We start from the raw sequence: 23,384 nt of genomic DNA on the forward strand, positions 1-23,384 counted from the left end.
TCCCTTCCTTTTCACCACTATCCTTCCCTGTAAGAGGGTTATGTGACTTGCTGGCTGGTTGTGGGAGGACTGCACTTCACTGCTCCAGTGATGCCGGCCTTGGCCATGTGCTTCTCTTCAGCCAGTAGAATGATGATGGACATGGCCTATGCCAGGACTGTGCAGAAGCTGTAAGAGGCATCCACCAGCTCTCTTGCCCTTTCTTTCAGCCATGATAATAGGCATGCCCCACAGAGGGGTTTATCCTTTAAGTCTGGGAATATGAAACATGGAACATAGCTGGAATAGAGCCACAGCTGTGCCACGCTTTGGCAGATGTGTATCTTGAGTGAGAATAAATGTATGCTATTCTTATTGTAAACCACTGTGATTTGGGGGTGGTTTGTTATACCAAAAAACTGAGTATATATACACAATTTAGAGGGACAAAAAATAATCAGATAGGTTAAATGACCTTTCCAAAGTTTTATGTCTGGAAAGCGGAAAGCACTCCATACCAGTGCTTTTCCCACATACTATATGCTGCTTTTCTTTATGATAAAATGAACTACCAAAGAGTATCTAAGGTAAACCAAGAATTCTTTTTGTTATATATCAAGTGAGACCACATGGGCCACTGGAGGTTACTAGTCACCTATCCCAAAGTGCTCTACGTGTGTGTCTATTAAGCATCATTTCTGATCTCTGTTGAAGTTGAGTTTTTCACCTAATCTAGCACATTTCCTCTCTATGGAAATGAGAAGACTAATAACGATATAGACTATCATTTCTTTAGACTTTCTATTTTTAAAAATCCTTTCATACAAACTCTCATGTGTAATTCTCTCTGTCACCTGTGAGGTAGATGGCAAAGGTATTGTTGAACTATAACTCCCCTCCTGGCTCCAAATTCTTTAGCACCAAATTATATATCTCCCTTTTTCAGAAACTGGAGAATTGTGATGACATCTCTGCAGATGGTGATTCACAGTATACTGTAAAATCACAACGTATGAGATCTTTTCGCAGAAGTTAAGGTGACTGGAAGACTATATGGATCTCTGGGTTTTCCTTCAACAGAACAGCACCTGAACAGTTTCCTTTGCGGACACAGAGACATTTTGTTTCTTTGGCTGGATCTCCAGCTCAGTGCTTAAAGTACCTCTCTGAAACTGCAGGGGAAAGACAGACTGAAACATGAGCTAAGCATGGCAAATGGAACTTCTATCTGTGTATAAGTTACACTAATTTACAACTTGTGAAATGTCAAACTCTCAGGTTTTTTTTCACCCAAGTTTGAGCTTCTTTATGTGTGGAGAGGCAGAGTGCCAAAGGACTCTTGATACAGAAAAGCTGAGGAAGGCACCTTCATGTGTACTGGGATGGTTTTCTCCTGGGCTCACGAAAAGTCCATGCCAGAGCACAGCTGACTCTGGCAGCAGGGGCCCTGCCTCTCTCCCAAGGGCAGGCGCAGGGCCCCAAGGCTCTGACGTGCCTTGAATTGCTGTCCATCACAAAATGCAACTTCTGCCATATACCCCACTTTTCTCCTCTATTCTTACTGTTCCTCCCTCAATTCTGTTATGAATAATTAGTGATGAAATCTTAATTCATTGTTCTGCTTTTGCAGTTTTATTTTAATGAATATAAAAATATTTACAAGGGCTTTTATGGGCTCCCTCCATTAAAGGTGCCTAACCCATTTTTTTCTTAATCATCTTAGGCCTTTTTTCTTAATCATCTTAGGCCTTAATTTTCTTAGGCCTTTGTTTCAGCTCTGAATTCACTTTCTCTAGGGATTTTCAAGATCACCCTGGGGAGGAAATCCTATGTACTTCACATCCATTTTGATATCTTTTTAAGTCTAATAACAACAACTTCCATGTTAACATTCAAGGAAGGCTTCATAAGTGTCAGGCACTATGCTCAGCACTGTTCGTACATCATCACATACGATTCTCTTAAAAACTTTATGAGGGTATTGAGATGCAGCTACTTTAAAGTAGGCTTCCCAAGCCCACACAGTGGTAGAGCCTAAACCTGCAAAGACCACTATATCATATTATGTCATTCCCCTGATGAAATGCAGTAAAGCCAGAACTAAAAATTTTAATGGGGCAATGGTTAAAGGAGACTTTAGTTTTATCTTTAATATTTGAATTTTTATAAGAATGTATTTATATATCAACTGTATAGTGAAAAAATATATTTAAAACATTTTAGGATAAACATATATATATAATTAAAAACTTTCTCACAAAGAAATAGCCACACCTACATGGCTTTATCAGTGAATTTTCTCAAACATTTAAGAAAGAAATAACAGCAACCTTGTATGAATTCTACCAGAGAACACGAAAAAAAGGGAGAGCAATTGCCAACTTGTTTTACAAGAACTGCATAGTGTTACACTAAAACCTGACAAAGTCACCTAAAAAACAAGAAAATTAAAGATTGATATCTTTTGTAAACAGATATAAAAATCCTCAACAAAATACCAGGAAATAGAATCCAATAATATACAAAAAGGTAATATAACATGATTAAGTTGCATTTATTCCAAAATGCAAGGTTAGTTTAATACTCAAAAATCAACCATTATATACAGTATTGTAAGCCATATTCATACTGCTTTACATTAGATCTCCAGAATGTATTCATCTTGCATAATGGAAACTTTGTATCCTTTAATCATCTCTCTCCATTTCCCCTTATCCCCAACCCCTGGCAACCACCATTCTACTACATGCTTCTATGAATTTGACTATTTCAGATTCCTCTTATAACAGAGATCATACAATGTTTGTCTTTCTGCGTCTGGTTTATTTCACTTAGCATAATGTCTTCTAGCTTCATCCATGTTGTCACAAAAGTCAGGATTTCCTTTATTTTTAAAGCTGAATATTATTTCATGTCTGTATAATATTGCATTGTATGGATATACAATGTTTACTTTATTCATTCATCAATTGATGGACATTGGTGTTATTTCTGCCTTTTGGCTATTATGAGTAATACTGTTATAAACCCACGTATCTGTGGTCAACTGATTTTCAACGAGGGGGCCAAGACCATTCAATGGGAAAAGAACAGTCTTTCCAACAAATAGTCATGAGGCAACTGGATATCCATATTCAGAACAATGAATTTGGACCTGTACTTCACACAAAATGTAAAAATTAACGCAAAATGAATCAAAGACCTAAATATAAGAGCTGAAACTAGAAAACTCTTGGGAGAAAAAATGGGTGTAAGTCTTCATGAGTTTGGATTAGACAAGGCCTTTTAATTATGACATCAAAAGCACAAGCAACAAAAGAAAACACAGATAAGTTGAACTTCACTGGAATTAAAAACTTTGGCTCAAAGGGAACCATCAAAAAAGTGAAAAGGTAACCCACAGAAGGGGAAGCAATGTTTACAAATCATATAATTGATAATGGGATAGTACCCATTATATATAAACAATTCTTATAACGCAAGACGAAAGACAACCCAATTTAAAAAATGAGTAAAAGTGAGTAAAATGAGTAAACAGACATTTTTTCCAAGGAAGATACACAAATAGTTAACAAGTACTTGAAAAGATACTCAGCATCATTAGTCATCAGGGAAGAGTTTTAAAACCACAATGAAATACCACTTTATATCCACTAGGAAGGTGATTTTTTTAAAAAAAGGAAAAGGAAATTAACAAGTTTTAACAAAGATGTGGAGAAATTGGAATCCTAAATTCTTTGCTGGTAGGAATGTAAAATGGTACAGCCCCTGTGGAAAACACTTGGTATTTCCTCAAAAAGTTGATAAAGTTACCATACAATCTAGCATTTCCACTTGTTGGAATTGCTGCCAAGTACACGAAGACAACTGAAGACATATGTTCATACAAAAACCAGCACCATAAACTTTCACAGCCAGTGACAAACTGTGTCTGCTTTAAGCCTACCTCCTTCTCCTTCCTCAGCTTTTTTCATGCTTCAATTTTCTTTCTCATTTGGGAGTAAAAGTTCTTTTTGTGGAAACACTTTGCTTTTTTATTGAATATATTTAATATATTTTGTTCTAACAAAAATTCATTTATTTGTGTTTTGGTTTTGCCTTGCTATATTGTAAATGATAACATTTATGGCCTGACATACAACAATACATGTTATTGCATAAAAGTCAACTGCTTGTTAACAAATATATTGATTGTTTAGCAATAAAATGGAGAGAGTAAAAAAAAAAAAATCAACCATTATAATCCACCATAACAAGAGAGAAAAAAAGAGGAGATAAGTCAAATGGTCATCTCAATAGATGAAGGAAAAAAAAAAACAATCACTTGAAAAAATTTGACATCCATTCGTAACAATAACTCAGCAAACTGGGAACCAAAGGAAAGTTCCTTAATCTACCTTATGATATTTGTGAAAGTCATAAAGCTAACATCATCCTGAATGGTAAAACTGAAATACTGAAAGCTTTCCACCTGCTAATGTCACTTATAACCAACACAGACTAGGTATTTCAAGCAAGATAAAGGAAATAAAAGGGATAAGCTTGTAAAGAAAGAAATGAGATTGATGTTATTTGCAGATGATATAATTGTATACACAGAAAATGCAAAAGAATCTACAGGCTTACGGTTAGAATAAGTGAATTTAGCAAGTTTGCTGAAGATGTATACAAATATACACACACAGAGAAATGTATTTTTGTATAACAGCAACAAATAAACAGAAAAGAAAATCTAAAAGATACCACTGAAACAAATAGCCCGATGTAATAGAACAGAATGTCCAGATACAGACGCTCACAAGCATGTTCTCTTTTTATGACAAAGCAGAGCACTGGTAAAAGGATAACCTTTTCAATAAACTGGGTCAACTGCATATACATATGAAAACCAAATAAATCTTGAGTTCTACCTCACACCCTCATACTGTACACAAGAATAAATGCTAGATGGACTGTAGATCTCACTGCAAAAGGTGAAACAATACAGCATCAAAAGGAAAACAGGAGAATATGTTCATAACACCGGGCGAAGCAAAGATTCTTAAACATAGACTTAAATAAAGAGTAAACGAAGATTCTTTAAACAAAGATTAAAACATAAATATTAGCCATACTCCACTTCCTGCAAAAGAGATCATTTTGAGTATATTAAAATTAAGCCGCCTTTATCATAATACACCAATAAGAGTGAAAAGGAAGCTAAAGAGTAGATATTTGTAATACATATATCTGACAAGGGACTCATATCCAGAGTATATAAAGAACTTCTATAAATCAAAAGAAAAAGCAGATAAGCCAATAGCAAAAGACAAAAGAGAATATCCAATTGCCAGATAAACATATGGAAAGGGGCACAATTTCATCAGTCATCAGGAAAATTCATATTAAAATGACAGTGAGACATCATAACAAACCTACCAGGATGACTAAAATAAAAACGACTGAACCAATACTAAATGTTGATGAAGACGGGGAGCAACTGGAACTTTCAGATACTGCTAGGAGTATAAATTTGTGTAACCACTTTCAAATATGCAGACACTATGACCTAGCAATTTCACTCTCAGCAGAAACTGCAGGAGAAAGGTGTACTTACGTTTCCCAAAAGACACTTCAAGACTTTTCAAATCAGCATTATTTAAGTCACAAACTATAAACAACTCACATAAGCCAGATGTGGGCTCCCCTGGAAGGGCACAACCTTGAGTTAGGCAGCTCTGCACTGAAGGAGCAGACAGCTGGAGGTTGTCTGCTGACCGCACTCTCTGCGGCTGGGCGGCAAGTCCTTGTTTGGAAGGGGATCTGGACAATTCATCTCTGTTTTAACCACAGGGAGACAGACTTAGTTATTAAAATGATAACTGTAGCTGCAGTGGTAGAGAGGTAGGGCCAAGGGTGAGCTGCAGTCCCAAAGCGATCAGCCTCAAGATTTCACTGTGGAATACTGATGTTCCTGTGACATGTTTAATACTCCATCCACAGTGAATGATAAAATTCTCTGGAAATCTGATGGCAAGAAATCAGGCTAAATGAAAGAGGCAGAGAAGACAGCTTGATAGAAGGAGTTGCATATGTCTAAGCTCACTGTAGCAAATATTTTTGGGACAGGTCAATAATTTATCATTCTCTTTGCAAGGATATGAGCAGCATATTTCCCTCCTCTACCCAGAACACTCCTTTCTCTAATGACAGAACATTATTTGTATTCCCTCCTTTTGCCACTTTGCACAAGCAGTTTTGCCATCTCTTCTTCCTGTTCTAATTGTTAGATTAATTTGCAGCTTCATCACTGCTCACATTTATGTGTGTATTTGTGTGTGTGTACGTGTGAGAGAGAAAGAGAGAGACTGTCCATTAAATTAAGTAACTTTTTCATGAGATTACTTTCTTAATGAAAAATGCCCATCAGGTTGCAGGATAGTTGCAGAGTGTGGCTTTCCTAAATTTTTAAATGTGACATTTTTCTTTAATTGTCAGCAGCTTAAAGTCTTCTGTGGTATACACCTTTGTGGTGTGAGAGCATGATTTTTCTTCATAAGTGTTCAAATAACTAGACATACGACCTAGGAAGAGTTCAGTATGTACGTGTGCTGTATGCTGTATGTGTGTGTTTGTTGCAGGGGGTGTGGCAATCAAGCTGGAAACATATGTTTCCTCGGGAAAGTTCTTGCTTTCTAGATATTGTTCTTGTAGACAAAAATAATACGTGTGCATAGAGGGTAAGCAAAGGCTATCATAACAATCACTGGGATTCTCACACCTGCCTGTAATTGAACTGAAACTGGAGATCCATAATCTCTCCATAAAATACCTTGTTAGTAAAATGATTACATTTCTAATGTGTGCTCAGAAATTATCTTTACTACCATCTGCTACTAAGCATTTTCACATGTTGACTCAGACTTATTTTTCATGCTTATTCTATCCACACCCCTTTTATATGGGCCACACAAATCTTCCGAGCGAGGTTTTCCAGACTTTAGAAGGCATTGCAAGCCTTGAGAAGAGATTTGGCAAGGCAGAGATTGGGGGCCTTCTGAGAATGCAGGAACACCCTTAGGCTAACTCAGAATGTCACTGTTTCACAGGATGCTGAGGAACCATGGTGGAGAGCTGGAAGAGATGACCTCGCCAGTCCCTCTCAACTTTGAGAATCTACTAATCAAAACTTTGATCTCATACTGATACTCAAAAAACAAAAACTGAAAAAATGGAGTCATCTCCATATCTGAAGAACTAAGAAACATTAAGTCACTACCTTGGCCTAAAGAAACAATCACATATAATGGGAAAAAGACTATGGGGGTAACAATTTGTCCAAATATTAAGAAATTTGTAATAAAACACTCTGATAGTGAGAACCGCTCTAATACTGTTGATTGGAAAAATGAGTCAAGGCAATTAAAAAGTGCAGTTTATAGGGAGGTCCATACGATACATGGTTTCTGCTTCAATTCATATTTTATATTAAGTAAAAGGAAACATGAAATTATACTTCGTAATAATGATGTATTTAGGCTAGAAATTTCAATTATAATCAATGTATATTAACTCAATGCTCTCAATCACAAATGTCTATTTGAGGTATATCGACCGTGAGGCATTAGTAACTTTCCTCCTCAGCATTTACATAACATGCAGTCTTTATTGGTTATTTCCTTAAAAATCTACCACTGTTGATGCTCTTTAGTTAGAGATGATGGTAATCTCTAAAGCAAAAACACTTGTTCTCCTATTTCAACTTGTGATAAATGAAACCTTTACGGATCCAGCTGAAACATTTATCATGCTCAGGGTAAATAGGAAGAAAGGCATCATCAACTAACTTTAAACACAGAATACCCTGAATGTTCAACAAGACTGGGACAGAAGCAGCTGAAAATCATTTCCAGTTGCTTAAGGATGGCTGGGTTTTTCTACACCCCTATGCAGTATTTTCAAATGTATAATTTAAGCATAGTATTCTTTCCCACAACCCTGTCCATGACCTACATGCTACAAAGGAAAAAAAAAAATGTTGACCTTGAGAATACAACTTAAAGTCCACCAAATAACACCATATTTTAAAAATAACACAAAAATCCAAAACGGTATTCTGTTTTGTGTAGTCTCCCTTAAAGAAAGCTTGCCTGTAAAAGTCCATCAGTGAATACTTCCCCTCATTCTCTGAGACGACGTGGCAGTTGAGTAATCACACCGGCTGCTCTAAAAATGTATGTGTGTCTAGTTAATTTAGGCAGTTTATTTTGATAGCATTCACCTCTTTCTGATTACAGCAGGTGTTTCAAGGATAAATTTGCTGAAAATTGTATTTTGTTTAAACAACAGCAGCATGTACATTTATGGCCTTACTATATTAAAAAGCATTTACTGTCTGGCAGCAATGGATACAATTACAAACATTTGTGACAGTAACTGGAGCTATTACTCCTGCATGGAGTCTCATGAAGACCAACTTATTGCCACCTGTATTTACATGTGTTACTGGTAATTGCAAAAGCTGATTTTTAAAAATTTGGTTCCTTATTTTTTAGAAATTGTGTGACTATGTTTCAACAAAAGGTCTGTCTACCAGAACATCTGTAAGAATTATAAATGTGGTTTCTCCGTTATTTAAATAACAGGCAGAATTCCATTTTATGAGGAACATATATGTAAAAGGTATTCCTGTATCCTAGCCCACAGAATATATTATACTTTTTTGCTCATGACTGCAAGAAACCTATCAATATAGCCTATCCGGCAACCAGAGTACAAGTCTTGAGAAATGCTCTTTACTCCAAAACTATAATAATTTATAAATCCCTACAGGTCAGAAATATTTAGAAAGCTAAATTTTATTACTCTGCATCCAAACACAGTGATGGCAGAAGGTCAAAGCAAGGTGACCTTCCACTGCTTCGGAATGAAAGAAAATACCCTCCATTGCTTCCAGATATAGATGTGTCTACAAGAGTGAAAAAAGGAAGCCTACCATTGTCCATTTCTGCATGATTTGGCTTCCAATTTCAAGAGACTTAGATCTAATATGGCAATTCTGTGGTCCTCCCAGGTTCATTTAAATGGAATTCCACCTGCTGATTAATGAAGGCCTCTCTATTCCCTCTTAGGTTTTAGCTCTCACAGTGACTAGAGAGCCCAAGGGCTCAAGACTATTGTCATGATTCCATCCTTAGCAAAAAGACTCCCAAAAGGTTTCCTGCTGTGAATTACCCAAGGCAACACCTGTACGGTTTATTTACATTAAAACGAAATCCAATTGCTTAGAGTTGAAATTTTAAGTTTAAGGTTCTTTTTACAACTGCAACCTTCAGAAAGTTGGACACTGAAGAACAGGTAAGGATGTAAAAAAGCAGTTCAGTGAAGCAAAGGCTTGAAATAATTAGACACACATGCTGTAGTACTTCCTAAGCCTTAAATAAAAAATAATCTCTTTATCTAAATTCCTTGTAATGAACCTGAAGATTTACATAATTACTAAAGACATTTTGGTGGAATGAAGGGGGTACCTAGCCAACTATCTTTTAAAACAACAAAGCAGGAAACATTTAATTATAATTTGGAAAAAAGTCTATTTAAGTCATTAATCAAAATTCTAATTACAATATCCACAGGGCATTAAAGCATGATAGAACATTTGTTCATTGCATTATATACCTAATATTAAATCATTACAATATACAATCTTTTAGGAATAAATACTGCATAATTGAAAAAAAAGGGCCTATGTAAGGTTTCGTTGAAAACTGATTTCACGCTTGCTGCTCTTCTTTAATTCTGGGGAACAGAAATAAATATTATTAATGATTACTTAGTTTCTTTGTAAAAACCCCTGACTTGAAAAAAATCATTCTCCTGATAAAGATTAATAAGAGTGACCATTTTAAGAAGACACTTTCCCTCGGTTCAATGAATGAAGTTGAGAAACTGAACATACAAATGGACAACAGATAACAGCTAGATCATTACCCAAAATATTTAGAATCCTGACCCACAATCTGTGGCACCTAGTGCAGGAAGCCAAATATAACCTCTGTAGCAACTGACCTCTGTAGCAAGGACTTTGTAACTGTCAGCTTCCCCAATTTTTGCTCAAACCGCACTCTCCCGCCCCGCCCCACATTTCCAATGTAGGACCAATTAGACAAAGCCAAATATCCTCCCCTAAACCAATCACATGAGAGGCCCTGCTTCTAGTGAGCCCACCTCCAAATTTCTAGTCACGTATGAACATACTTGAAGCCTTCCCTTTTTTCCACTACACGTCTTTCAAATTCTCCTGCGTGCCTTAAGTTCTCTGCCGACGCAAGTAGTGATGGCTGACTCCCTTGCTATGGCAAGCTCTGAATAGCCTCTGCCTGTTCTCATTTAGGCGGCTTCTGTTTATTTCCACAAAGCCAAATAAAAGCTTGCTGTTTTTAATAGTAAAACAGAAACTAAAAAAGATAGAATAATTTTCCTCAAGAAACGGCATTAAGTATTTATTTAGCAATCAAAATTAATCAAAAATACAGAGAGTGAAATCTATATGAATATGCATTCACATTTTCTATTCCCCTAGAAATACAGGACATGCAGAATTCTTTCGCAGCTCAGCTTCAACCATTTTATTATTCAACTCAGCAACTGTCAACTGACTCACTTAAAAGTTTAAAAAATTACTATTATGGAATTTAAAATATTTCAATCAAGTAGGAAATATTACCCTTCAATAATTATCATAAAGTACCCTGAGGAAGAGCCCCTCACACGGTTAAAAACAGGTAAAAGCAGCTACAACCTACAGGCTGGTCTGACTTACATTCTTGCAGCAATGAGTAAGTATACAAGATTTCTAAATTTCATTTTCTATTTAATCTTCATTTCTGCTTCTTGCTCTCCATGTTTTCTCTTTCAGCTGGATTTCCAAATTCAACAATCACTTGTTCTCTAAAATGATCCACTGGCCGATCCATTTCTTGCTAGTGGTCTGTGTTCTCAGATCTTCTGGTCCTTAGGCTTGCCCATATCCTAAGCATCAGTTCCTGCAGGACAATGCCCTGTCATTTCTCCACCCAGATCCTAGAGCTCCTGGTTTGACCCCAACCTGCTGAGCTTGGCCAAGCCATCTCCCTACCAAGCACTCAGCTGGAGACTGACAGTAACCTTCTAGCACTACAGACAGCCATCTAAAGGTATGGTTTGTAATTTTTAAGGATATGTGGAAAATGCTCATGATGAAATGATATGTTAAAAAAAGAGGTAAAATCTCAGCACCATACATAAAAGCCCACAGAAATAGTGGTCAACATATATTAAGTGATTCTTCTGGCACCATTCTAAGTGCTTTAGATATGTTAATTCATTTAATACTTTTTTTTTTTTTTTTTTCCAGTACGCGGGCCTCCCACTGTTGTGGCCTCTCCCATTGCGGAGCACAGGCTCCGGACGCGCAGGCTCAGTGGCCATGGCTCACAGGTCTAGCCGCTCCACGGCATGTGGGATCTTCCCAGACTGGGGCACAAACCCGTGTCCCCTGCATCGGCAGGCGGACTGTCAACCACTGCGCCACCAGGGAAGCCCCCCTTTTTTTTTTCATTTAATACTTTTAATAACTTTGTTGAGGTAAGCTTTATAATGAATTCCATTTTACAGATGAGGAAACTGAGGCACAGAGTGGTTGCGTAACCTACCCACAGGTTCCAACCGCTAATAAGTGTTAGACTCAAGATGAGTACTCAAGTGTCCTGAGTTTAGAATTTGTGCTTTTCACCAGTATGCTATATTGTCACTAATTGAATAGGTAAGAGCCTGGGTTGGAGGTTCAAATATCATATCTGTCACTTACTAGGCAGAGGCAAATAACTTCTCTGTGTTTCAGTTTCCTCATCTGTAGTAAAAGGTACCTGCATATCATAGGGCAGTGGAAAGGATTAAATGAGTCAATGTACGTAGTGCTAAGAACAGCACTTGGCACAATGCAAACACTTAGTAAATATCATTTATTATTATTATTTTCATCATATCATATATACCTTTACTAAGGAAAAAATTAGAAAGATTTACCAAAGTGATACTTATATGAATCCAATTACACCCTAGGTAAAAATATAAGGCTGATTGTTATCAATATTCCCTTAAGTGATGGAAGCATTAGGGCAGGAATTTTGTAAATTCTTCCTGAATACCGATACAGATACAAACCTAAGAGAGCTATCATAGAATACAATAATATTACAAAACAATATTGTAACATAACAATAATTAACATTTATTAGGCAGTAACTATGTGTCAGACACTGTTCTTGTTTCTTTACAACTCCTCCATGAGGTGAGGAATATAATTAGTCCCATTTTACAGATGAGGAAAGGAGGAACAGAGAGCTATAGTAGCTTGCCCTAGATCACACAGCTAGTAAGTGGTAGAAATATGAATTTTGGGTGTCAAGGGAAGGTGTGTGAGATAGGCTCCATCCTCTCTGGGTCTTTATAGCTACCAAAGTTCTACTAAGTTTCTGAAACTCTGGGTCAATAAATCAGGATTTGATGGTGGGACTAAATGTGTAATCCCTAGCTTCTAATTCACAGTACACTACCTGCCTCCTCTCCCCTTGAAATATTACTTCTGTATTATTTTTATAATTAACAACAAAATTGTGTTTTAAAAAGACTCAGAGATTAGGATAATTCTTGACCAGTTACAGATTTAAGTCTAGTGAGTATAATCACAGATGTTTGCTCTTAGTGTTAAATTCCACCAGCGTAGTTATATAACACTTGTGGGCACTACTATGGGGTCTAATAAAGAACAATAAAAAAGAGATAAAAAAAATCAGAAAAGGAAAGAGTTAGAGAAATAAAGAGTAAAAAAAAAAGAAAGGAAAGAACAAAAAGTCCAGGATGTATTATACTCGTAGACGATTTTATTAGGTGGCACCGACATCCACTCTAGTTTAGGTGTCCTCAGACTGCCCTTCTAAGGAATTGATGCCTGAGCCTTACTCACTTGGTCAGAACTGAGGCCTTAACGAGGATTGGCTAATGACCTGGTTAATGACCCAGGATTTTGCTGAATTTATCAACTCTCTTGGCAAAACTTCTGACTGTCTTCAGATACATTATTCCAAATTGAGGCAGATCTGAGATGGGTATATAGCTACTCTAGAAGTAATCACCAGGAGCATTCTCTATACCCAGCTCTAAAAAGGGAACTGCTAATACAGTCCATTCAAGCCAGCATATGACAAAAATCCTTTATCTTCAGTTGTGGAATGTATTATTTGCAGTTTTGGCAACATACTTATTTTCCCAGTTGTAATTTGTTTAAGCTAATATTAAAATTTATTTGCATTCTTTGAGAACTGGTAATAGTAACAAGTAGTGCCAGAAACAAGAATAAGCTAGCCTAGCAATAAAAACCTGATTACATTATGAAGAATATACAAAATAAAATACTGGTGTATGACAGGATGTCATCAAGCATACAGACTATAATATGCAAAAAGAACGGAAAAGAAGATTTACTTTTTTAATATAATACACTGCTGGGAAGCATACAAGGACTAAAATGAACCTGTGAAGAAAAAAAAGCAAAACATTTGATCCAGTGCCAAATAAATATGGGACTTTTTTTACTTCTAACACAAGGTAATTTTAAAGAAATTTATCATTGTTTTAAATAGTGCTGACCCTATATTACTTATCTCCTACATCTCTATGCTACTTAAAAATTAATGTAACAGTGATCAGTAAAACACATTGATCTGAAAGTAATTAATTCCTTTTCTTCCCCCTCAAACATGAAGTTGAAATCTTGAAAGGTCCTAAATGCCTGCAGTGAGTAAGAGGTTATTGTTTTGTCCAAAAGTAAAGGAGAGGGTTTGGTTTTGGTAGTTAGGAGTTGAGGAAGAATGGGATCAACCATGATTCTGGTGTCAACACTTCCTGATTAAGGAGGATAATGAGTCCGTGAGAAACCACATGTATAACCAGATTACTTTATTTCTGAGACATGAAAAACATTTCTCTATTCATTAGCCCCTTATTTTCTCAAATCAATGTATAATTTTATTTTTCTTAAGTAAGCTGAATAAAGAATTGACCCTAAAGCTGTAATTCCCATTTGCTACAGCTGAAATACTTAGGAGAAAGAAGGGTTTACGAAACACTGGACACAAGGACCAAATTATCTAGAGAAGAATTCTGAAAAAGCAATCAAATAGGACTCTATGTCAGTATTTTTACCACAAAAATCTAAACTCAAAATGACATTCACATATTCGAAAAAATACCAACCCCCCCAAAACTTTATCTGACATTTTCGAATGTTGCCTGTAACATGGACTGTATAATTAATGACACAGTATATCCTCATAAGGTCAAGGCTGGTAATGAATGGCATGAGACTAAGAGTCCAACCCCGAATTAGTTAATTCTTCCCCAAATCAGGAGAACATTGATTCTTTAAAAATCCAGGATTTTGACTACTGCAGTATTGGTTTATAAAACTGTATAGGTTAGCAGTTACATTTATATTCTCTCTTTCTTTATTCAGTTACTTCTACTATGTGGAGATCAATGACAGTTCTTAAAAAAAAACACACACTCGTGTGATCCTATTAGATTTTAAGTGAGATGTTTGATTTCAAGAGTTTACTTATCTTGAAAGTAAACAAATTAAACTTGCTTCCTCACGGGACTAAGATGTACTTGAGAGTTCCCAACTACACAATTATTTTAACATGTTGTTCTAACTACAGTCGCAATAATAGTGATGTTTAATTGTATAAAGAAAATTTGTTCTGACAAAACTAAAGAATCAGAAATTAGATTTTCACAAAAAAATTCCATTTTTGAAAATTATGACTTCCAGCAGAGATCAAATCAGGAAAGAAATTCTTATTAATATGTATTTACATATGAGAGATACATAAACAGAGAATTTACCCCCAATGTACTCAAATAATAGCTGTCCTCCATAATGATTGGGTAAATATATTGTAAACAGGCTGTAGGATTTGCCCACTTACTCCAGATAAAGCTTGTTCCACAGCTGTTCACAGTCCAGGAAGACCTCTGTTGTCCTTATCTTATTTTAGGACTGCCCTAGGAGTCTAGGCTACTTCTTAGCTTCTCTAGGACACAGTTTTACATGCCCAAATCCAGGCAATTGAAGTATGAATTAGCTTCCAAGGCACTGAAAACAGCAATCTTTGTATAGCTGCTACTTTGGGGAGCAGACATACAACCACATTTGTAGAGTGACAAGTTTCCCTAGAACCTTGTTCCATAATTCTGGGGCTTGTCTCTAGCCTCCAAGGATAAAAATCCTTGAATTTTTTTTACCTAGATGTCTCTCTAGCCCCTTTTATAGAGATTATTATAATACTAATAAGAGTAGTATTGTCTAGTCACCTATTAGCTTGTTCTGAAGTTCTTACTCATAAATTGTAGGAAAAAAGTAAGCAGAAACTTGATTAAATGGGCCAGTTCATCTGGCCTAATCCCCAAATCTTTATTGCATATGATTTCTTGATTATGTTCTTAATATTAAACTTTTAATCATGTGTACTGAGTAGATTATGTAAGGTAGCTTCCAGGATGTCTTCTGTTTTGTCAACCAGCAGAGTTCTAAACCATTTTTTAACTCTACTCAGTTAGTATACAGTCACAGAATTCCAATTTCATTCACTATTCACCTAAACAAAATATGATTGCCAAGAAAATATATCAAAATGTATTGAGAAAATACGCCTTAATCCTAGGGAAATGTGATGTGTTCCAAATCATTTTAAAGATACACTCCTTGCTTTGTGGGCCATATTACATTATTTATTCATTCAACAACAATTTATTAAATCTCTATTAAAATAAAACATTGGAAACTGAATCCCTTCTTAAATCACTTTTGTAACTGGGAGTACCCTTGACCCTGAAATGGCCTTATAAAAATCTATCTGAACAAAATGTGTTCTCTCTTCTATACCTTATTGTCAGTCCTGATCGTGACTTTCAGTTGTGGTAGTACACGTTCCACTTCTAGATTCCATTCCGCAGCATCTGTTGTGGATTCCAAAATATCTTCTTGTTTGGCAGACTCGTTCATATCCTAAGAAAGGAAAGATATCACAGGATTGAGAGTTTATAAAAAGAAATGGTAAAATTTTGAGGCATTTTAGCAGCACTGCACAATTTATATCAAGCATGGTAGTATTAAAATTACAGCGGCAGAAGAAATTTTTTTCTGTCCTCTTATCCATGTTGAAAGAAAATGATGCACCAACCTGGTAGAATAGAAAAGTTACTATTTATAAAAGAAGCAAATATGTGATTTAACTATTTTTACAAAGAATAATTTTTTTGAGATATCAGAGTGAACTCAATGGGAATACTGTCAAATGAATAAGCCATTTAGGTATGTTAATTGGTAATGGTAGAAAAGATGCAAACACTCACATGTTTGGTAACAAAACATTGCCTTAGTTTGAATACACTGTACTGAAATACAAACCCAAAATCTGAAAGACAAAAAAGATAAGATCCCAGAAGTAAAGGGCACATTGTTTACAAATTTTGTATTTATAAGATGATACTTTGGTTAGGTCAAACCATAATATAGCTTAAAAATGTGATTTAATGCAGACCTATTTGAACTCAAATAGGGTAGAGGTCGACTTTCTTGCATTTGTTTTCTGCTGTTGAGTAATAAGCTCAATTCAGTCCTGTCTTTGAATCAGAAAAGGAAAATTTTTTTTTTCCATTTTCTCAGCCCTCCACATTTCGGCATTAAGTATGTATGGATCTGAAAACATAAAGAACGTAAAAATTAATGATTTAAAGATAAAGTTTAATGCATTAATTTTGGTAGTATTTTTCCTTTTATGCTCCCTTGAAAAATTATTTAAAAAGTAAGAAAAATATAAAAAATTATTAATATAGAAAAAAAGAAACCTGAGAGATACAAACAGCCAAATACAAGGTATAAACCCTACATGGATTCTAACTTAAACAATCGGTAAAAAGATGTTTTTGAGACAATTAGGGAAATTTGAATACGAAGAGTATTAGATGATATTAAGGAATTATTATTAATTTTATAGATATGACAATGGCATGATGGATACGTTAAAAAAAGGCTTTATAAATCAGAGATAAATGTTGAAATATTGACAGGTGAATTTACATAATGTCTGAAATTTACTTTAAAATACTATGGGGCGAAGAGAAAAGGAGGGAGGGGCTTTAGAGGAAACACAATCAACCAAAGGTTAACTGTTAAACAAGGTACTGTTGCATAAGGGTTCATTATCTCATTCTAATTCTGTATATGTTTGCAATTTCCCATAATACAACATTTAAAAATAAAAGACTATATAAACAACCTCATGGTGAAATTACATTCTCATTGTGAATTTATGTCACTAAAAGATACTTCTTGTCCAGTATAACACTAAGTACAAGAATAACTTTATATTGGGATTTAATTTTGGGGGGAGCTTGAGGTCTTCAGGGGCTTTGAACTGACTCCCGACTGAGTCTCTAGGTCACTGCTGATGTGAAAAAACCTCTCTCTCTCTCCTACCTCCCAGCTCATATTAGCAAGTTCTAAACAGACTCAGAGCCTTAAAAGGAGCATATATTGCTTTCTGTTCAGAAATTCAGGGGGCTATACAGTTCTAACCACGCAATTAGAGAATGGGTAACTAATATATGCTTTTTGCATTTCACAATATGTGGTCTGAATTTATTCAGTTAGTATAAAAAATACAAGCATTAATTTAAGAAAAGTAAAATGTGGAAACTCCAAATGAAAAATGTCCAAGATTCTATTTTAAGCATTAAAGTGCTCATTTAAATATAGAAACATTGTATTATTTTGAGCACCTAATATAATGCTATAGACCTCTATAAACTGAATCCAAGGTAGCACAATAGCATCATAGCTGGGGACGGGTGGCAGTATTCACAAAGCAGACATGTGTGAAGTTATATAAGAATGTATGTGATGGCATGAGAAGAGATACTGGGTCTCCCAGTGGAAACCTAAAGCCACAGGGAAAATTCTCAGTCATGAAACTCCACACTGACATTCATTAATGTTCATATACTTGCACACTCACTGGCACATCCCAGTACCCATCCCTGGCTCTAGGAGGCCCAATTCTGACTGGCTCATTTTCTATAAAAAACCGGGTAGACTTATGAGGATGACAGTGGGGGTGGGAGGATGTACACACTACCAGTGGGATGTGAGCGCTGACATTTGGAGCGTGTGTGTGATATATACACAGGCTTGCTCCTTCCAGGGTTATGAGCTCCACATCCCAATCGCACAGAGCCAGACTGAGTCGAAAAGGGGCACGTCCTTTTAAGCAGCAGTTCTGTATGATTCCTAATAGAACGCAGGTGTTCTGGTCACTGATTTAAAAATAAGTTTGACTTACAGAACCACTGTTTGGGTGAATTGAAACTAGTGCTACTGATTAAATCCTTGAGCCACTCTTCCCCAACCCCATCATCCCCTCCATCCCATCCCCCCTTCTTCCCTTCCTTACAGGAGGGTGGAGTCCAAAATCACCAAACAAAGCCAGAGAGGGTACCCATCCACATTCCCACCTTCTTCAGGCCTGAACATCAGATTGTTCAAGCTGTGCATAACATACTTAAAATTTTCACTCAAGGAAGGGCACATTTTTCTAATTTTCATGAAGGCAAATGGTCAGTATTGGCTCTGTTTGAATCGAACAGTAGAGTACATGGAGATCAAACACCACATCAAGACAGCCCTGTGCATAAGCTATAATACTGTTTGGTTTTATATTGGGCACTTCAGTAAGTTACATTTACCCTTCTTAGCTTATTATTTGGTTCCTTCAGGCAATAATTTGCTAATTCCTACTCCCAATGTCCTGAAATGATTTAATGTAGCAGCTCAAAAATTTTCACTCATTCCTAGGCTATAGTTAATATACTGGGGGAAATGGCCTAGTTACTAAATGAAGAAAGGGCAAAAAAAGAGAACATTAGGCTTGGTAGAACAGCATTAACTTATTCAAACTATACAGTCCCTTTCTACTTCCATCTTTGCACATCTATTTCATAACCTTGCTCCTCACTCAGAATTTCCTAATGCCTAATAAGTGGATACATTAACTGAGCAAGCCCTACATATGAAGTATAAATCATTTTAACCACACCTTGGTTATAATACTTTGAGAAAACCTTTCCTTTCCGATTGTTTCTCTAATAACAAATGGTATTTTATGTGGAGCTATTAGTTAAAGAGAAATAAACTGCTGTTTCCATTTAATCAAAATTTTACATCATCATGACAAAGTTCCTCTCTGAAACAACATTAACGAAGATAAAGCATGGCTCCTGGGAAACTGCATTTTCCAGTTAATGCTGCTGAAGAAACAATTAGAAGCTCAATAAGACACAGGTTATCCCGAAGTCTCATTTATAATTAATTAATTTACCAATAAGCCATTTGTTAAGCTCCTACAACATTCAAGGTAAGAATCCAGGCACTGTGCTTGGTATGGAGAGATAGAAGGATTTAATCCCTGCCTGCAAAGAGTTTACAGCCTATTAGGAAGAGTCTGAGGCTAGTTAGTGGGGGTAATAATTGGTCCTAAGAAAAAGAAACTGATGAGAACTGACCCTAAGACTGCCAAAGGGAGAGCTGAAGATAACTGTCCAAGGCATCCCCTAACGTAACCTTGAGGCATACTACCCAGGGTCAGTTCAAGGATCGAACATGGAAGGTTGGCGCTCCGTACTGCTCCCTCCCCGGGAGCCCCTGCCTCCCTACCTCCCTCCCGGAATGACTAAGGGCAGAGGGGCCCCACCCCCCAACCCCGCCGCCCAGAATGGAGCCCGCGTTTATGCGGAGCTGTAACTCCTGGCTCAGGATCTCTTCCCTCCACTGCTGCTGAGCCGCCCCAGAGCCCAATGGGAGGGTGGAGCGACTCCCAACCCCGCCCCCGCCCACGGCTGCAGCGCCGCCAGCTCTGGAGGGGCCCCTCCGGCCGAAGCCGTGACCTTCCTGGGGACCGCGGGCCAGGAAATCAAATTATCAGTGCCCGAAGGAGACTGACCAGAGGCCCAAGAACACAGGAAATACCAAAAGTCATCACACAAACATCAGCCCCACAGAACCCCTAAAGCCCAGATCCTGAAGAAGCAAAAGGGGAGACAAACTGCCTCAAAAGGGATGTTAGTCATGTATACTCCCTGTAAGAGTACATCAAAGGGCTTGTTTCCACTGAGGATGACAAGAGATGCTACAAAGGCACTTTCAGTTTTCAATATAATGGAAATAAAAACTATTATACTGGCATTGTAATTTATTTTCCCCATACCATCATTGAGGTTGGGTGCCTCTTCATATGTAAAATGATCATTTTTATTTCTTTTTCAGTGAAATTTAATTTCATAGGCTCCAAATATTTTTATTTGGTCACTTCTATTTCTTCTTTTGATTGAGAGGCAATTCAAATATACTTTATATTTGTGGTGTCTTCTCCCACAGCATCCTTCCAAGCTAATTACTGTCCACACGGTCACTAAAAAATTTGTCAAGGAACTTGCTTTCACAGGTCATCCACCACTCAAGACACTTGATGTGAGGGCCATCTGCCTTGCACAGCCTTATATCAAGAGCTCTGTATGGAGCTCTCTGCACTCTACTTTTGGACCAGATAAAGGACAGGATGACGATATCATTATTTCCTCACAACCAGGTCAATGCTCAAACATCATTGCCAAGCTGACAGACAACAGGCCTGGGATCTTCTCCTATGATTTTCCCCAGCTTGCCACCAAGACATTTGATCTGAACCATGTCACCATCACCTTAGTCCTGAGAAGTTTGTTTCTAAAATGAACCTGAGGGACTTCCCTGGTGGCGCAGTGGTTAAGAATCCGCCTGCCAATGCAGGGGACACGGGTTGGAGCCCTGGTCCGGGAAGATCCCACATGCCCTAGAGCAACTAAGCCCGTGTGGCACAACTACTGAGCCTGCGCTCTATAGCCTGCGAGCCACAACTACTGAGCCCGCGTGCCACAACTACTGAAGCCCACACGCCTAGAGCCCGTGCTCCGCAACAAGAGAAGACACCGCAATGAGAAGCCCGCGTACCACAACGAAGAGCAGCCCCTCCTTGCTGCAACTAGAGAAAGCCCTCGCGCAGCAAAGAAGACCCAACGCAGCCAAAAATAAATAAAATTAATTTTTTTAAAAAATAAAATGAACCTGAAATACAACCCCCCCCCCCCAAAATGCAATGTTACTTGCCTGCTCAGAATCCTGTTCCAGAAAGTAGTCTCCCCTTTTCCCAGGTAATATTAATGGGATAGTTAAGCATCTGAAGAAATACTGTGTTCTCTGTGTGTGTGTGTATTTATACACACACACACACACACACACACACACATAAATATACATAGTTGGTTGTGGTTGGTCTTATGAAGATAGGGGTGTAATAAGAGAAGGCCCTGCATTTCAGTAAGGGAGATCATGTGAGGATATATAAAGCCCTTTGCATTGGATAGCGTGCATAGTGCTGCAAAGCTGTTCTGGTCAACTAGGCTAAGTATGACTACAAAACCTGATACATTTTCAAAGTGCAAAACCTCTTACTTAACTCTGGGGGCTACAGGTAGGCCACGGCTACCAGTAGGGGGAGTAATGTATTAACAGAGAGAGATGGACCTATTAAGTATTAATACAGAAAACTGTTACAGGTGATATACAGTGGAAGCACTGGTCATGTTTTTGGTATACCTGTTGAGTTGCCATCTTAAAACAAAGAACTTAAAACTATCTCTTTGGGGAGAAACTATTCCTAATGGGTACTGCACACACATTACTGGAAAACCCGGTAAGAGAACAGGGACTAATCAGGTTACTGGCCAGAGAAATGTTGACTATGACTTCCTGATGTCAGCAAGAGTTAACTCCACTCATTTCAACTCTGCTAGGTCCATAACAACAAAAGCCTGGTACTACAGGATCTTTTTGATCCCAAGGGTCCAAGCCAGATTGGGCAGTTGGCTCTGGTTAAGACATCCCCCCATTGGGAATAAAGAAGAAAGCTGGGAATAGCGTAAGGCAGTATTTCTAAAACTTGACTAATTATGGCCACCCTACATCCCTTGATCACTGACTGAGACCTCGTCTGGTAAAGGGAACATATATGCCTGCATGGGCAGACCCAAGAGTGAAGCTCAAGGCTCAGGCAAGGAAATGAGAAGACATTTCCTTGGGAATGGAGTCCCCATGTCAGACATTACAGAGAGATCACAAGTTCAGATGGGAGCCTGCTGGGAGGACCTAGATCGTAAGGGCCTGGACAGAAGCTGGATTCACAGACTTCCAGGTGAAAACGGGAGATGAAGGGAGAGTTAGAAGATCCCAACACCGAACTAGTAATGAAATGAGAATAAGTGGAGGTGCTTACGTCTACAATTACCAAGCCAAAATCCCTACCTCTTAGGAAGATCAGACACCACTGTCAGACTGGATTCTGGATACTGGTAAATGCTGACATTTACTGGCTGTAATTTTTTTTTTTTTTTTTTTTGTGGTACGCGGGCCTCTCACTGTTGCGGCCTCTCACATCGCGGAGCACAGGCCCCGGACGCACAGGCCCAGAAGCCATGGCTCACGGGCCCAGCTGCTCCGCGATATGTGGGATCCTCCCGGACCGGGGCATGAACCCGCGTCCCCTGCACTGGCAGGCGGACTCCCAACCACTGCGCCACCAGGGAAGCCCTACTGGCTGTAATTTTTTTTTTTTTTTTCTTTTGCAGTATGCGGGCCTCTTTCTGTTGTGGCCTCTCCCTTGCAGAGCACAGGCTCCGGACGCGCAGGCTCAGCGGCCATGGCTCACGGGCCCAGCCGCTCCGCGGCATGTGGGATCTTCCCGGACCGGGGCACGAACCCGTATCCCCTGCATCGGCAGGCGGACTCTCAACCACTGCGCCACCAGGGAAGCCCTGGCTGTAATTTTTAAAAAATATTTGTTTATTTGGCTGCAGCGGGTCTTAGTTGCGGCATGCAGGATCTTCGTTGCTGTGTGCGGGCTCTTAGTTGTGGCATGCGGGATCTAGTTCCCTGACCGGGGATCAAACCCAGGCCCCTTGCATTGGGAGTATGGAGTCTTAACCACTGGACCACCAGGGAAGTCCCTTACATCTTTCTGATGTCTCGTATTGTATGTACTATTCCGTAATACAATGATGCCCTCAGGGCGGAGAAATCTGGATACGACTGATCCCACACTAAATGATCCCAGATAACTAAAGTTGCTCACATTCTGCCTGTATACTGTTCCTGTAGCTTCCTGTTATCAAGATGCCAGTGATCACCTGCGGCTGTCTCCCTGCTTGCCTGTAGTACCCCTTCCTCCTCCTAGGCTGCT

At 38.1% G+C, this 23,384-nt stretch overlaps 1 protein-coding gene across 1 annotated transcript in view; it reads right to left on the reverse strand.

Annotated features, from left to right (window-relative positions):
• Positions 1 to 23,384, reverse strand: part of IFT57 (intraflagellar transport 57) — a 60,772-nt gene that overhangs the window by 10,614 nt on the left and 26,774 nt on the right. Inside the window, exon 6 of the mRNA XM_060010606.1 lies at positions 15,944 to 16,066. Within this exon, the coding sequence (XP_059866589.1) occupies positions 15,944 to 16,066 (123 nt within the window). The remainder of the gene's footprint in view (positions 1 to 15,943; positions 16,067 to 23,384) is intronic.

This window comes from Delphinus delphis, chromosome 4, assembly GCF_949987515.2.
Source record: "Delphinus delphis chromosome 4, mDelDel1.2, whole genome shotgun sequence".
In the NCBI taxonomy this organism is placed as follows: Eukaryota; Metazoa; Chordata; class Mammalia; order Artiodactyla; family Delphinidae; genus Delphinus; species Delphinus delphis.